General features: G+C 45.7%; 1 protein-coding gene across 5 annotated transcripts in view; it reads right to left on the bottom strand.

Moving 5' to 3' along the window:
• Positions 1–18,168, bottom strand: part of Gel (Gelsolin) — a 186,569-nt gene extending 168,401 nt beyond the window's left edge. For all 5 annotated transcript variants that reach the window (XR_011716933.1, XM_071695548.1, XM_071695546.1 and 2 more), the window contains exon 1: positions 17,986–18,168. Coding sequence is in view for 4 of the 5 variants with exons in the window: in XM_071695548.1 (XP_071551649.1) it covers positions 17,986–18,045 (60 nt within the window). In the remaining variant the exon portion in view is untranslated. The remainder of the gene's footprint in view (positions 1–17,985) is intronic.
• Between the last annotated feature and the right edge of the window lie 257 nt (positions 18,169–18,425).

Below are 18,425 nucleotides of genomic sequence, written 5' to 3'. Positions count from 1 at the left end.
CCGTGGACTCATAGGAATATAAGTTTCTAACTCATAGGAATATACGTTTCTAACTCCTCGAGATTCCTCCCTCCTCTCTCTCTCTCTCTCTCTCTCTCTCTCTCTCTCTCTCTCTCTCTCTCTCTCTCTCTCTCTCTCTCTCTCCTGGCCATTGACCTGCCTCCTTGCCACTACCTCGACCGCCACTTAACCTTCCTCTTGACCTTTCCCACCCCAGCCATAACCCACATGCAGGCAGCATACTTTTTTTTTCCCTCGTGTGGTTGGTCTAGTAAGGCAAAGACTAGGAAACTGGACTAGGGAAGGTCCAGTAGGGGAAGCAGCAGATAGTTACTAAGTGTAGTTTTACCAAGGTGTGTGGAGGGTTTGCTGGATACATGTTTTGCTGGCTTATCTATGTCCCTCCGGCAGACTATGTGTGTGTGTGTGTGTGTGTGTGTGTGTGTGTGTGTGTGTGTGTGTGTGTGTGTGTAATTCCCTATATGTGCTGTGCAGGGAGGGTTTTACCACTTGTGAGAACCCATCTCTACCTTTGTACACATCATCTCGAATTCATGTTATTCTGTATGCATTAACCATGTCCTTAGGAATTCTATTAAATTCATCCACCACTCTTATGTTATAAAAATACTACTTTACATTCTTTTTTTTTTTTTATAAATTTCTTGCTTAATTTCATATCAAGTTCACTGGTTCCTCTAGTGCTATTTCTCTCGCAGACCTGTACACAGTCCAAGTTGTAGACTTTTCTTTTAACTTTAAAAGGAAGGAGATCATGTCACCCTTCACTGTCCTCTCTTCCAAGGTGGGTAAATTTAAAGCCTCTAGCTAGCTGTTTCCTGTGACTCAGCTCCCTTAATTGTGGCACCATCTTTGCTGACTTCTTCTGGACCATCTTTACAATCTCTTTGTGCTCCTTTAAGAACGGTGCTTAAACTTGAGAAGCATATTGCACCTTTGGTCTTAAGTAGGATATACAAACATCTTAATATTTCCTTATCCATATACTTGAAAGGTATTCTGTTGTTTGCCAGAATACAGTTCGTCTCTAACTTATCTTTTTATTGTAACTTTGGTGACAGCTTAGGGACGATGTCGTCTCCCAAGTCCTTATCACACAGAGAATCCTGAAACTTGTTTCCTGCCTGATACTATCTCCACTGAGGTCCTCTTTCACTCTCACATTCTCATTTCTTTACATCTGCTTTGGTTGAATTCATGAATCATATATCAAACCTTGAAATCCGTTTAGGTCTCCTTGTAAGGTGATCCAATCCTTCTCAATTTCCACTTCCCTTCATGACCTTTGCATCATCTGCAAATATATACCAGAAAGGAGCCTCCATATCTTCAGGTAAGTTATTTACATTGATGAAGAAGAGTAATGGTCCCATAACAGAACCCTGTGGCACTCCGCTGGTCATCTCAACCCATTTAGAGAAGACTCCTCTGACATGCTTCCTTTGTTCCATTCTACCACGATAATTCTTCTGTCCATTGAAGGAATATTCCCATTATCCCTGCCTGGTGTGTGTGTGTGTGTGTGTGTGTGTGTGTGTGTGTGTGTGTGTGTGTGATGATGTTTGTTGGTTTGGAAATCCGCCACCAAAACAATCTCCTTTTCCTCCTCCATTATACGTATCCTGCTCCCCCCTCCATGTTTTTCCGCCTTCTTCCCCTCCCCGTTCTGCACCTCCGCCCCTCACAATACAACCCCGTCAGGTCTCAGGTCACGGGAACCCTCCGCGTCTCCGAAGACTGCTAGATTTAGCCACTGAAAACGGAAACCGCTGATAATGAGATGTGGTCAGGAGCCACAATAACGGAAGTCCTTCGCATACTTGACATCATCACGAGACGTCGGCACATCCCAAAGTCCTCTGGTACTTCAACACCCCACAGACGTCGACACATAAAGGGGTTGGCCTTATTCCGCGCTGATTGGAGTCCGCAATAATGGAATTTAGACGATCAAACGCTATGGAAGTCCGAGTCAACAGCTCTTTTGGGAAACTTGGCAAACGCGAGTCATGAGACTACTTTACTAACACGTCGGTGGTGAGCTTCCGAACCGCTGTATCTAGCAGTGTCAATCCCAGGTGGTGTGTGGGGGCAATATCAGCCCCCAGCTGACTGTGTAGTCTCAGCCCCAGCTGGTGTGTGTGGCACAGTCTTAACCCCTAGCTAGTGTGTGGCACAGTCTTAGCCCCTAGATGGTGTGTGGCACAGTCAGTCCCTAGCTGGTGTGTGGCACTATCAGCCCCACCTATTGAGTTGCACAGTGTCAACCCCAGCTGGTTTGATAAAGAGTGGTAGCCTCCACCAGGTGTGAGGCATACTGTCATTACAGAGTGAGTCCCCCCATGCCAACCATCTGTAGCCAGCTGGGCCCCATCATCTGCCAACCACCTACCACTCGTTCAAGATAACCAAACAGTAATGTGGCGAGGGATATATGAGGCTGCTGATCAGCAGGTCCATCTTAGTGTTGGGGTGAGGGAGTTGGTGGAGGAGGGAGTGGGTGGAGGAGGGAGTTAGAGGAGCAGGGGAGGAGAAGGAGAGGAAGAGATGGAGAGGAAGGGGAAGAGAAGGAAGGAAAGACTTTGCCACTTCGGCAGGACTAGAGAGAGAGAGAGAGAGAGTAAAGGAGTCAGACACTATATATACCGAGGCAGTGTGGGTGGGTGTGGTCGCATCGTGTCAGTGGAGCTTCCTGCATGCCTGCCCCGGCCCGGGTCGGGTGGCTAACTCCCCACCCCAAGACCCCCCAGACACCCCTCCCCTCCATGAACCCACCGAGCGCAAGGGCGTCGCCAGCACTTCTTCAGGAGGGAGAACCGACCTTACCGGGTACAGCAGGAGGGAGAGAGTGTGGGAGGAGGAGGAGGAGGGAGGAGGGACAGTGAAGCACCGTCTGGGGAAAAACTGCCTAACTTGGTGCCTAAGTGTTGGGAGGAAATTGTTAATGAACGTCCGCCCAGCTAACTTGGGCAACTGTTGCCGGGCTTAACTTGGGCGGGGGGGAGGTAGGAAATTCTTGATATGGAAGACTTATGAGAATGTTCTCCAGGATCCTCCCTCGATACCCTGGTGCATAATGATGAATGGCAATGCTCGAGACACACTCCCCAAAGCCACAGCTTCACGACACCGCCTCACACCAAATAAAAACACAAACCTACTTAAGACATCACGACGAACTTACAATTTTTTTAAAGTAATTCAGGTACTTACTGAATCATTAAGTATTTTAACATCACTGGGCCTCTACATATATTAACACTTTAATCTCAGAAAATCATTTCTTTTTTTTCTCTCTCTTTTTAAGAATCTTAATTACCAGCAAGGAGCCACTACGGGTTAAGGACTTCCCCTGCCCGCGCTGGGTAAACTTGCAGGCATTTAGACACAATTAGAAACTCCTGCAGAAGTTATCGATCCCCTGAGGACGACCCGTGAGCACGACGGGACGACCCAAGAGGCCATCATATTCAAGGACCTTGTTACCGTCGTGCTCAAGGGTCGTACCGCCGTGCTGCAGCACGGGACCCAGGGACACGCACACACAAAGAGATCGTAAGACGAGTGCGTCATTCATGCGTAATACATGCGCACATGCGCGCGCCATCCTTCTATCATCAGCCGACCTCTCTCTCTCTCTCTCTCTCTCTCTCACCGTACAACAATGTCCTTCACTGGGGAAATAGCGACAGAGAAACTACGACACACGCACCCTACCCAGACGTATATTAACAAGACAGGGATTGTAATGACCAACGTATAATAGTGTTAAGACTAAGGGGAAAGTTCAGATACAAATAGGAACAGACAAGTTTGACGGAGGATATGCCATCCAATTCTTTTTTTCTTTCCAACGTCTGGGTAAATATCATCAAATATCACCAGTAATTTGATTGGCGCCGCGCTGGTGTTGCAAACAGAATATCATCGCCTCTGCAATATACGTAATGTGCCAGGAGGGAGTGGGTGGAGGGGATGGGGTTGCAGGCCACGGTACACACTCCAGTGTATTAAGTGGCAAACTTGACTGCCAGGCGATATAATCCATCCGAGTCTCACCTGCCGTCCATCCCAACACAAACACACACACACACACACACACACACACACACACAACATTCTTTTCTGCTTCTTTTCGAGGCCATAATTCGGCTCCCAAACTCGCAATGCAAAATGACATCTTCCATTTCCAAAGCCTAAATTTCCAAATTCGAAATGAGAAAAGAAGTAGAATCAATCACGGTAATTACTTAAGAATTCCTAAAGAAAAAGAAAACTGTTCCCTTGATAGAGCAACACCATATATAAAAACAAACTCTTTTTACAGAAATTAACTTCAGGTTACGGGAAAAGAAAACAAAAGAGCCTCGATCCATCGCTCCCCAATGCTTTTTGACTCACCAGTTTCATGGAAAATTACTTTAACTCTCCTCATCGGACAGCCCCTGGACTCGGGTCCCCTTCAAGGTTAAAAGAGCACTGACCAGAGACAGTGTTACCAGGAGAGCATGAGCAGCGTTTCCACCACCATATCCGGCAGGGATAGTCTTGACAGCCACAGTCATGCGTCTCGAGTGTACTCCACAACCGACATTGTCCTCCAGCCTCCTCCACTCTCCTCCTGACATCACTTACCAACCATGGAAGGTGGAGGAACTGCATTCTTCTTGCAACACGGATTGCCTCTTATGCTATAATATCCCTCCCGTGACCCGCACTGTCTTAACCTCATAATCCCATCGAAACCTCCCAAGCCTTAACAATTGAGCCATATCTCCCACCCTCCACTTCCCTACAATCACTTATAAATCCCACACCATCCCACTAGGCCCTCGTTTCATTACCCCTGAAAGCAAATTGTCTGCCCTTAACACATTAGGCCAGATGACACTGTCTTAGCCAAGCCCGATTGTCCCCTGCAAGAGAGGGAGAACATGGGGAGTCGTTGCGTTAACCTTGAGGGAGACCAAATCCACTTGGCGTCCCTTTGACTGGATCAGCACCACTCAGAGTGGATAATCTAGCGTACCGCAATCCCCTCAGAACCTTTTTCGCAATTCCCTTAACAGCATCATCAATCAATCGCTCCTATTCAGATCTCAATTCCCTTCAATGTCTCGACCCTGAGTGTTCCCCTAGCGGTCTATTCACTGAATAGCCTCCCTGAGCGGGGCCTTCGCCAAGAACTGCATCATTCAGTTCCCTCAAGACTCCTCGGCTTTACCAGACAAGAAGCCGTTGAAGTCACCAGCCGAGGGGCGTGACACAGACCGCCTGTTGACCTTTCTTCTCCGGGTCTCTCCTGTCGCATCATCAACGCTGTCCTGTTCAGAAGAAGCAGATGACCCTCCTGGCCTCCGTAGCGCCAGAGGCAAAGTAATGCTAGTATCATATGCATTTCACCGCTACTTTGAGTCCACACACATACATGGAAGAGAGACAACAGTGTATTGGGTGGTGGTGGCTAGGCCGCTGCCTGTATCCTGATGGGTACATCTGACAACCTGATGCAGACCCCCAGCTGATGGTGGCACCCACTGTCGACCACCAGCTGTTTTTATCCATTATTGACCACGAGCCGATATCATCCCTGCTGTTCCCAGCTGATATTAACCTTGCTGTTCCCAGATGATGTTACATATCCCCAGGTGATATTAACCTTGATGTTCCCAGATGATGATACATATCCCCAGCTCATTTTGCCCTTGTTCCCAGCTCATATTACCCCTGGTTGTCCATCAGCTGACCCAGTGCTATCCTCACCTGATGTTACCCACTGTAAATTTTGAGATATGCCCTACCTATACTAGCTAGCTCTTTCACCACACCGAAAAGTGTCCCATCAATTTAGCTCTATCTCCCACACACTTACATTCTTAAGGACAGTATGACAACCTCACACAAGACTCTGACGTCTTACACTCTCATCTTCCACCAGAGACGTAATTCACTCGACCCTAATGTATAGGTGCTGAATATTTCGACCCTCTGCCAATCTTTGTCCCTCGCTTCATATACACTACTAATTTTCTTGGTACCACATAAGCGTCAGACAATACAGAGGTACAGAGCCTTCTGTACCACACTGACAAAGACCAAGATGATGTCTTCAATTAGTCTTCTACATGAAATCCACGCCACATCAAGTGAACAGTTCAAAGTTCATCTTGGCGGACCAAAGGTTAGGTAAACTCAAATTAAAAGGTCATGGGTACCGTGTGGTATTACATGAAAAGGTCAGAGGGTTTTTGTGGCATTACCTGGGATTTAGAATCTGGTAGTGACCACAGCAATGCCAGAGGTTAAAAGGATCATGAATGCTATTTATTTGAAATCCAGTTGGACGACATCACAGAAACAAATATAAGCGTCTTAGTCAGTGGGGGTACGTGGCACAGATATTTAAAGTACGTTGCATGATACTTTCAGCTAAGAATTCTTTGTGGCTAGATTAGAGGCCGGGCCATCACACCTAATGGCAATACGGTGGAGTTCATGGGTCGTACTGTTGTTTTTGATCAAAGGTCGTACTGTCGTGTTTGATCAAGGGTCGTACCGTCGTGTTCGAGGGTGTTAAACACTACCAAGTGTGCTTCCCTATGATCAACATCAACCACAACAGCGCCAACCACGACCAGCCCATAGCTAAGCATTATGTCCAGTACACTGTCAGGTAGTCTGTGATATCAAGGTACTGTGAATTCTAAGAGATTACCGGGTTTGGTTATGAGCCTGTGTTGCGATATTTGGGCGGTTTGGAAGCTACAGAGACCCGCTGTTGTTTGAGGAGAACCAGGATACTCCTCACCGAGTGACGGAGTCGAGGTCCTCAATAAGTTGGTCACGAAAGAAGAAATTGCAACAACCTGTAATAGTCCACAGTGACGAGCAGAAAGTGTCTCGTTGTGCTATGAATCCTTCACATTTTCCCGTCATAACTTTCTGACAGCCACCTGACGGATTGGCCAACACTTAGGCCGCTGTCGCAACTGATAAAGGACCTCAAACGACATCATGTAATCTAAGATTACCACACAGGACATAGCTAGGCAGCGAACACTCGGCAGACCACAACCTTCACAACAGTAGGTCTATCCGCGCCTTTCTCTCGCCAGCTGAACATCCTCTACACATCTCCAGGGGCTTACAGTAATGGAATTGGCGGCCACGCTCGCACAATTAACGCTATTGGCGTGTTCGAAACAACAGATCAATCAGGCATTGAACCAAACATCCACCTGGCTTTTAGACACCGAGGCGCGCCTGTGCTAGGAAACGCCAACCATGTGACTCGTCGCTGGTTGCCCTTCTGTAGAGATTCCGTAGTGCGTCATGTAATGCGTCACCCAAGTACTCTCACTCCTCCCCATTCGACAGGACTCCGCCTGTCTCCTTGAAGCAACTTGAACTACGGGACCTAAAGCTACATCTCCAGGAGCAAAAAGTACAAACGACAATCATCCACTGACTAAGTAACTTGGAAACCCCCTCCTCCCTTCTGCATAAGCTCCATGTGGCGAGACGCCTACACAACTCACCCACAGACTGCCTACCTCACCTGCGCTTCCTCTATCGCTACGGGTATCAAGCCCATCTCATCTCACCTTACTTCCTTTCATAATCCTATACCACCTACATCTTTCCCCAGAGATGTATCATGTTAACCCAGAAAAGCGCTGTGTTGTCATTCGTTTTTCCGTACCCTTGTCAGTCATCATTATAAAGAGCATTGAAACATATAATCGAACGCCACTATATCCTCCATGGGGGACTGAATCAGTAAAGAATGGAGCCACAGTCATGATAACAACGTTCACAGTGGCGTTACAAAAAAAAAAAAAAAAAGCCAATAAAAACGGGTCAGGATATAGCTTTGGATACTTGTTGGTCGTCAGGGATCTTGAAAAGCAAATAATGGCATGTCAACAACAGGGTTATCATGAACACAGCTCCTGCGATTACTTAGTCTGTCAGGGAGAGCAATATTCATGTTATCCTTTTGCATGCAAAACTGTAAATGCTGACTGAGAGCTTAGGATTAAGCAGTTCAACACAATTTGTGCAGGGATACCAAAGCGTTTTAGAAATACCCGATTAAATCACTGGGAGATAATATCGATGCATGACATCTTTGACGGAGGGAAAAGGTTCCATCGAATGTCACAGTTTAGATCGAGATGGTAAGAACGTTCGCTAACGCTGTCAGATCATCGGACAGTTTATGATGAGGTTATTAAACTCTGGATAAAATGTTACAAGAGAAGTAGGTTAAATGACGCCTTGATGTACGAAGCCAGTTGAAATTGGAGGTTCTGTGACGAAGGAACCTCATACAGGCGGCGCCTCACCGTATTGTATGGCTAGAGTTCCCATTTTCTCTGAAGAAAAAAAAAAAGAGGACAACTTTAGTTAACTAAAGTCTCTCATATGTGTTTACGACCATTTTTTGTGATGATTATTCATGTTGGATGTACCAGGCGAGGCCGGTTTGTTTGCTCTTCGCATCTGGTATATCTGCTCAGGGAAACTGTTTTTGTCTGAGTTACAATAAGGAACTGATTTCTTAAAGCGTTAATGCAGGAAATCAGTTATATATATATATATATATATATATATATATATATATATATATATATATATATATATATATATATATTATGTATGCATAATTAAGGGAATAAATGTAATTATTTTGCATTGTATTTTATTGAACGATGGGTCGGCCCCTAGCATTTAAATCTACGTCAGAACTTACTTACCTTATCATCATTAGCTCCACCTTTCCTACGTCATAGTCGCCTACGCTACTCCTCAATGACGTTTCACCTACAGATCAGGCTCCGCCCCTTAAGTAGAAACGTCACTACTTTACTGGGGCTAAGCTCCACCCTCCTTCGTGACGTCGTTCTTCATCCTCGACATTAAGCCCTACCCCCTCGAGTGATGTCATGCCTCGGGGGTGAAAGGATGCAGAGGGGAAGGGGGGTTACGAAAGGTCGTTATATAAACCAAAAGCTGATATGGCTTTTCAACGGGGCGTCAGCCTTATCAGACATTACCTAGATAACACACGTGCCGGACACAAGCCCTGAAATAACCACAGTTACCCTACAAGAACCATCCCATAACACATCCCTCGACAACCATACACCCTTCACCAACTCTGGTACCTCGTATACCTTCAGTAACAAAGATGTCAATAAATCAATCTCATACGGGTATAGAACAGGTCCATACACATATCATGCAGGTATAGAACAGGTCCAGACATATATCTCATGAGTATAGAACAGGTCCATAAATATATATCATGGGTATAGAACAGGTCAATAAATACATCTCATATGGGTATAGAGCAAGTCCATAAATATATATCATACAGGTATAGAACAGGTCCACAAATATAACATACGGGTGTAGAACAGGTCTATAAACACATCTCATGGGTATAAAACAGGTCAATAAATATATCTCATATGGGTATAGAACAGCTGCAGGCCAAAATAGCAGCGCAAGTGACCTGTATATATATAAAAGATGAGAGTCACTTAGATGAGCACGACTGGCATGACGAATGACTTGGCTCGATTGGGACCATTCAGTCGCATGACAGGACTATGTAGGTCAGCATCATAACCATGATCGTGTACAGGGTACGCAGGGAAGTGAAGGTGAGAAGATAGGGAGTGAAAGTGAACAGCTATCAAGATAAGTCATACTCACACACACTTTTTATGTATGCCCAACACTGATTCACAGTCAAATCTAGAGACAATGAATGTATAATGGATGTGTTATAAAGTGGCTTGGAGATGAATGGGAGAAAAAAAAATTTTTTTGAGATTGAGGTAGAGGATGGTGGAATAAAGATGCAAATAAACTAATAAAAAAAAGTAAGACAACCCGTTAATAAATGAAAGGCACAGAGGGGACAATCTATTTGTATAAATGAGGAAGAAAAAAAGAAAACTCGTGGATATTAAAAAATATATATACAATTCTCAAAAATACTTTCATGAAAGTTTATGGAATGTCGGGGAGTTGTTTGAAAGTGAATACGTGCAGAGCTGATTCATAATGAATAATGTGGGTCGATCAGGACCAGCGTGTGCCGGCCATGAAACTGGACGACCCTTTTAGTAAAGAAGAAAGTGTTCTAATCTGCTGATGTGGGCGAGGATGTGGGTTAAGCAAGGCTTGCTGTCGTGGGTTTAAAAGGCTTGTGGTCGGACCAGAGACTGCGAATTCGGAACAAGCACTGGTGATCGCCAGGCACATCCATGAAGCTAGAGAGGCAGTGAGAACAACAAACGCTTCGTAGAAAGTATAAAAAATACAACTGTGGTTATAGGAAATGAGCGAAAGAAGGCGAGGGAACGTGGACTGCAAATGACAGACTGGGACAGGAATTGTGTAACTCGTGACTGGGCGGACACAGCGAATGGTTGGCTGCGAGGAAAAAATAAATGAAGTCAGCAAGAAAAAAATATACGTGGGGGGATATAGATGCTCAGGTATATATAGACAGACAGGTATACGATTGGACTGTGATTGATGGCGTAAAGGGGGGCATTTAACTCGTGTTTGGGAGAGAGAGAGAGAGAGAGAGAGAGAGAGAGAGAGAGAGAGAGAGAGAGAGAGAGAGAGAGAGAGAGAGAGAGGATCTGTGCATCAGGCTCAGCACCTAAGACAGGTCCTTCATGGCACAGAATATTAACATGTTGAAAGAGGCTTATGTAATGAAAGGTGTGTGTGTGTGTGTGTAACTGCTTATAGATACGAGTGTACATAAAAGAAAAAAAGAGGGAGTGCACGGAGGCTGTGTTACGTCAGCATGTTGTCTGGCGTTTTTACGGATGAGACAATACGTCACATGAGAGATATAGCGATTGTTGGGTCCTGGTGATCTATGGCTGATGGGAAGGGTAGTCATCACTGGCGTGGTATGTGGTTCATGCTCTGCCTGCTGGATCAGGGAAGCTGGGAGGACAAGTTATCACACTGATATGTATAGGAGGAGGTTGCTGGTGGCTGAGTGTGCAAAATACACAAAGGAAAGACCACCCCCCTGTCTGAAGACCACGACGGGGTCCAAGTGTATCGTCACCTGAATGGAGAGGAACTGGAGATGTGAGGGTATTCAACCGTACGTGTGTGATAGCTGGTAATGGTGGCGGTTGAAGGACGAGATATGAAAGCACAATTATGCAGGGGGGAAGAGCTGGAGATGCCGAACAAAGCCTCGGTGAATAGGAAGAAGTGCAGGCTCGAAGAAGGTGGCGAAGAAAGTGGCGTGACACGACACTTCTTCCAACCCTTCTGTGGGAACTGGGGTGGGAGAGGTGGGAGTCTCTCGGTCTTCCCTGGGACTGACGGGTAAAATACTTTCAACAGCAAAAATAGCACGTTCGTCAAGATTGACGACAGCTTCGCTGACGGTAGGAGGATGGGCACAATGCAGGACAAGACGAATTCAGCGACTGGGTTGTTGAGAAATAATGGCATTACGGGTCCTGCTGGCGGGCATAAATGCAAGGAGTAAGCACGTATGGGTAGAAGAGGTGATGGAAAAGCCATGATATAACTTGTGTTGCATTGGTCATGTACTACATATACGTCTGGAAAGTGAGGCTTTATGCTCGCGATGCACACATAAGAAATGAGCGATAATCTCAAATATATAATTAATAAACAAAGAGTTTACTCATACGACTCGCACAACCATGGACAGGCCGCAGAGCTCCAGCAGTCTGTGAGCACACACCATCCTATCATTCCACCAGCTCTGGTCCATACTGGGGGAAAAATATCTCAAAGTCCAAATATATCAGAGACACACACAAGTGTCATGCTCCCTGCGTGTCCACGATCGTTCCAAAGGGGCATCATATTCCATTTTCAATTCTTTCAAATGTATAATCGGGATATTTTGGCCAATACGAGAATACTGACAGCGCCAGGCAGCAACGGCAACCACAAAAACAGGTGGACGAGGGACGGACAATGCATCACTCGGATATCCCGCCCTGTGGTGCCCCCATAAACCTTTTTTGGATGTAAACAAAACCGCGGTGCATTGTGGGAACCTGCCAATCCGCGCTGCGACACCTGTCATGCGATAGCCATAAAAACGTATTGGTCCTTTAGGATTATTTCCGGCACTGTTCCACTGATAGAACTATAGAAGTATTTGGTCACGGGAGAATATCTGTGTATTCCTGTGACCCGAAAAAGTTCGGACACCCTCTCTTTTTATGTCATATTTATTCTTTTTTAAAAAATAACTTATAGATATCATTGTGTGTACTGCCTTTGGCCAAACTCAAACAAATGATATTCTGATGAACGTTTACGTTTTCCTTTGAGTGGAATCATTTGCCGTTTTCATATGACACGATTCTAGTGCCACGACTGAAACCACCAGCAGCTGATGTCAGACTGTGTGTGTGTGTGTATGTGTGTGTGTGTGTGTGTGTGACAGGATGGTTTAAGTTTCAATAGGGAAGACCTGAGCGTCGTAGATACCTGGGAGTGGACATGACACAGGATGGAACCATGGGGTCTGAACTGAGCGGCAGGGTGGAAGAAGAGGCTAAGTTCTTACGTACATAATGAAGCGTGTGTGAGGAGAGGTCACCAAGTTTAAGGGCAAAGTTGAGTGTATTTGAAGACATACTAGTCCCATCAGCGTCGTGAGGATACGAGTCTTGCACGTTACGTTGATGTTAAGTATAGGCAACGAGTGGAATGTGTTGGTTATGAAATGCCTGAGGATCATACGTGGTGTGAGGCAGATTGATCGTGTGAGAAATGGCAGTGCCAGGGAGAAGCGTGGTAGTCTTCGCACTCTGACAAGAGACCAGGGGAGGGACTGAGGAGGAGGTGGGTGGATGGAGAAAAAGAAGCTTTGGATTACTAAGGTCTGGACACTTAAGTGGACCAGAGGCGTGCACTGGATAGAATGATCTAACAGATGTGGTATATGGGGAGCGACCTGCTCTGAATGAAATGAAGCTGGGCATGTGAAAAGGTGAAGATACGCAATAGAGTGGTTTATGGGGCTTTCCTGTGGATGGTGAGCTCTGGTTTCGGTGCACTATTCATGACAACTAAATACTGGATGTGTAAGGCCATTCTTCGTTCGTTCCCTTCACTTCTTCGTTTAGGTGAGATAGTTTTACATATACACACACACACACACACACACAAAACCTCTCTATCTCTCTCTCTCTCTCTCTCTCTCTATATATATATATATATATATATATATATATATATATATATATATATATATATATATATATATATATATATATATATGTATGTATATGTGTGTGTGTGTGTGTGTGTGTGTGTGTGTGTGTGTGTGTGTGTGTGTGTGTGTGCGCGCGCGCGCGCGTTGGAGGCTCCAGTCACGGACAAAAGACCACATAAGACTAGGGCTTCAAAGAAATTTAATTAAGTTAATGAAAGGGAGAAAAAGGGATGAGGAAAAGTGTTTACGAATTTTGGAAGTGAAAAACAAAAACTGTCTTTTAAAGAAGTGCCTGGTCATAGTTACTGGGAAAGGTATGAGAGGGAAGAGAGCCAGATCTATAGAGCGAGTTTTTTCCAAGCCCTACGATATCCCTGGTCCCTTGCCTGAATGGCCTTAGGCGAGGAAAAAGGATAAACCATGGATTAGAAGCAGTGGTAGTCTTGGAGGAAAAGGGGATGTATGCTTCCATACCCGCAACAACCACCTCTGCTATGTGTTTGGTATTTTGTCTTCTGTCCATCATGGCCACGCAACACACACACACACACACACACACACACACACACACACACACATTGTTCCAGTGCTGACTGTAGTGTTATACATAATATCTGCCACACCAACTCTCATCTGAAACACTTACCTGTACCCCGGCACTACTACGCTGTACCTGGCCTCCATCAACCATTCTGACGTTGGGAGAGTCGTACCAGGGTAGGAAAACATCAGGACGGTCGTACCATCATCCACCAACGTCAAGAGATTCGAACTAGCCTCAATCACCGTCAGAAAGGTCATACCACCTTCACCCACCGTAAGGAGGGTCGTAGCACCCTCAACCACCACCAGGAGGGTCGTGCCAGCATAAGCCACCGTCAGAAGGGTCGTGCCAGCCTCAACCACCGTCAAGAGGGTCGTACCACCCTCACCCAACGAACCTAAATATCGTCCTTACAGGGGTGAAAAGTCGTTCGGCATGATCGGGATTCTGTCGACTGGGATATCGTGGTATCGGAGGGCTGTCAGTGGGTTGGAAGGTGACGCGAGGTTCGGCTGACAGCTGGCGTGAGGGGGCATCCACCCCAGGCTCACATCCTCCTCACCCTGCGAGTGGAAGAATTCTGAGGGAATGTCAGAATCGTCTCCCCTCACAGCAGTCCTCACTCCTTTCCCCTCTATTTCATCCCTGACCCCAGCTAATGCCAGTCCTAATCCCACTCCGAAGCAGTTCTCATCCCTCTCCCCTTCCATGCCAGCCCTCATCCCACTCCCCCTCCACGCCAGCCCTCATGCCACTCCCCCTCCACGCCAGCCCTCATGCCACTCCCTTCTCTATGCGACACATCACCCCATTCCCCACTCAAAGCCAACCCTCACACCTATATCCCCCACTCCATCCCAGAACTCACCCCATCCTCTCCTCCATACCAGCCCTCACCACAGTCACATACAAGAGACAGATGGCTGGCCTCTCCAGTCACTTTACTGACCTAAACTCTTGCCAAAAATATCTCCCATGCCCCATACTACTGGGAGGCTCCACGGTCCATTACTGTTCCCTCGCTACGCTACCACGAAACTCCTACTGCTGTCACTCCTATATATAGCACCCAAAGGGCACCGCCGCACACCGACCACCCCACACATACCTGCTTAAAGAGACCACTACACGTAAAAGACCATTATAAAAGGTGCAACAAAGTGATGGGACCACAATATTGACCTACTATGTTAAAACCACTAAACATAGCAACACTTCAATCGTGTTACTTAACAGAAAGCAATTATAATTATATACCAAATTCACAGTGATCACCACATAAGTAGCGATCACAGAATCTCTGTACACGTGTACACTACTATACAAGAGCCACTACTTATAAGGATCACTGTATATATACGGTATAAAGATACCACTATTAAATGCATTCTAAAAAGTCCTTTGTAACTTGACCGTCTACGACACACCTCGATATATTTCAAGACATACATACACCAGCAACAAAGAAATTATGCTAATAGTTTGGTACGGAAACACAAAAAAAAGTAGCAAAGATCATCAGAGGCGATGACTTAGTACAATACCCTGTAAATGTATGGAAAAATATGTTAGAAGTGTAAACGAGGTATGTATGGTAGCTACTGTGAATGTTAAGTAACAAGTGAATGTATTCATCATACATTATGCTAAATACCTTCGTGTTTATATATATATATATATATATATATATATATATATATATATATATATATATATATATATATATATATATATCAGGTTTTACCAACTCGAACTGCTTGAGGTTACACCGAGAGTGAAAAGTCGCTTACGGCGAGGCCGTATATAGTCCGTGGGTGAAAGTGAGGACAGTCTCGTCGGGGGGGAATTATCGCCCCAAAAGGAATTCACCATTTCCCTTCTTCCGATCGTACCGCAGCCACAAAGCTGCAGAAGCCTCACAAAAAGGGGTCCTGGGGTTTTATATATAACAATAACAATTCTTCTTAATACATACAACAGGTATAATAACAGATTTTTATCTTATTTACCCTCATATCAAAATTCCCTGTAATACAGTGACCCACCATCACGAAACTCGTACAAGTATAACAGATTTTTATCTTGTTTACCATCATATCAAAATTCCCTGTAATACAGTGATCCATCATCACGAAACTCGTATCGTTCAGATGGATGACATATCAACAGGTAGTTGTTACACGGAGCCAGCACCATGCTGACCTTAACACCGGATCGAGGAACGGGTGCGGACAGTTTCGTACGCTAGTTACAACATTACATCGTCGGTATTCTATACGACTCTTCCTTCCAATGATTACAGCCATCTTCACCTAAGTAACAGATAATGAATGATTCGACACTATAGCCATCTTAAGCTAAGTAACAGATAATGAATGATTCGACACATTCTGGCTGATGTATGCAATTTTGCTGTAGCCTTGGTAATTTATTTACTCGTTTGACATACATATCTTCATTGCAGGCAACAAACAACTAGTGACATTTAAGGGACAACATTGTAGAGTCGACCTAGGCTCCTGAGGGTGGGGTCGAGTGGTGGGGCTTGGTAAGAGAAGAGAGGCCTGGCGACACAGGAGCGAGGCCATGAGAAACTTGGCGTGGAGGGAGCAGGGGGGAGAACACGATGCACGAGGGAACGAAAAACATATGAACATGGGCGAAAAAAGTGGAAGAACTGAACGAAGTAAAACAGAAAAACATGAGCAAAGGAGAACGAAGATAATCTGAGGCAGAATGTGAAAAACAGGCACAGCGTGGAGGGAGGGACAAAGAGGGAGGTAAGGTGGAGTGAGGGGGGGGGGGGATGGGGATAGAAACAAAGACTAGGGAGAACAGGGGGAAAATCATGCAGAATGAAAGAGGGCGATGAGACGACACGAAGACAGAAGGACAGGGAAGGGGGACGGCTGTCGTTTGGGAGACACATGGGACTCATGGTCTCCAGCAACGAAATAACCTGCGCGGTGTAAGTTAGCAGTGTCCTTGTAGTGGCAACACTCACGTGTTCCATGATCACACGTCAGCTCCCGCCTTCCTCCGGCTCCTTCCCCACAGGTTCTCAAAACCCTGTCCCCCCCCTATCTCTCTCCTCACCCCCCCCCCCCTTAGACAACACCGCTCCCCACTTCCCTCCCAGTAATTACCCCCCTCCCAACCCTCGCTAACACCATGACAGCAAACACAGCGAGCAGAAAAAGGCCAGAATTGCAAGGAACACACACACACACACACAGCTTATACAGAACCTGTAATGCTACCGAAGAAAAAAAGTAACATGAAATTAGTTTAGGCATCCGAAATCCCAGTAACTCCCTTCCCACCCACAGCTCAGACGAGGATATAAGCGCTGCCACAATGGTCCTCTACATTCAATAACATTAATGCCAATCAGGCAATTTCACATATAATTACTGAGATCATGTTTTTCTTTCTTCCAGTATCGCTCTACTAAAGGATAAAATATCTGGAAGACTGTAGCCAAAATACATGAAGTTTTTTGTTGTTGCCAAGGAAACTTATGAGGCTATAAACTTCCACCCATTGGCAATGATTTTCTGTTGGTCTGACCATCCTTAGTTTAGCCAGTAACCAGCCTGGCTGGCTTGAACCAAGAATATCTAACAAATCTTTCAGACGGAGGATAATAACCATGTCTGTCATTTCCCCCAAACTGCGAGGAAGACCAATTCTGTACTTCGCTTCGCAATCGCAGATCGGTTACGTCCTGCAACAATCATTTCCGACGATCAGTCATCCAGAATACATGAAAACATACTCGGTAATCTTGACACTGGCCACTATCAGCCGCGACTACTGTGAGTCAAATAGCACTTTTTCTCATTTCTTGAGGGAATTCAAGAGAGGAATCTTTCATGTTGTCAGAAGACTTCGTTCAATTCCCCGCGGCCAAGGTCAGGAGGGGTACCGACCCGTTGCAAAGCGCCAGCACAATGTTGCAGTTACAAGTCACTTCTCAGGTTATTCTGGTTCTATCTTTCTCGTCTAAAGCGATGCCCGCACACCCAATGATATCAAATAACAATATCATGATCATGAGCGGTAACCATACCGCTGACGATGAAACCCAGCCGCAGCGAGGACTCCGGCACGGCTGTGGGCGTGGTTCTCCCCATCTTACAAAATTTTGACGTTTGGGACTCACCTCGATCCTCCAGATCAGCAGGCCCTCCTCGGTACCAGCTCCTTCGAAGGCAGGATCCATGGCTGCGAACTGACAAGTCGTGTTAGCAAGGATAAGAGAGAGGGAAGCGAGTATACCGTCCGCACACACCTACAATACTCGCCTGGGCGCAGACGCCAACACGCACATCACCGCCACGCTCCCTCGCCACACACATACACGCACACACACACACTCACTCACACGATGCCACTCACCACTTCCTTACTTAATTTTAACATCAATATTCTTTAGACTTCGCTTTCCTCTTGTAGACTTAGTATTTCTTGCACAAATGCTAGTGCGAGAAGATGCTATCCCAAAGTGGAAGAGTGCGTTTGTCTGTTATATCTATGGTTGCCGCTCCTTTAAACAATCGGGTTTTGTTTATGAATCAGCGAACGAGATGCCATGTGTCGATG

The sequence above is a fragment of the Panulirus ornatus genome, chromosome 58, assembly GCF_036320965.1.
Source record: "Panulirus ornatus isolate Po-2019 chromosome 58, ASM3632096v1, whole genome shotgun sequence".
NCBI classification, from domain to species: Eukaryota; Metazoa; Arthropoda; class Malacostraca; order Decapoda; family Palinuridae; genus Panulirus; species Panulirus ornatus.
The sequence above is the reverse complement of the archived record's forward strand: the minus strand, read 5'-3'. Positions and strand labels throughout refer to the sequence as shown.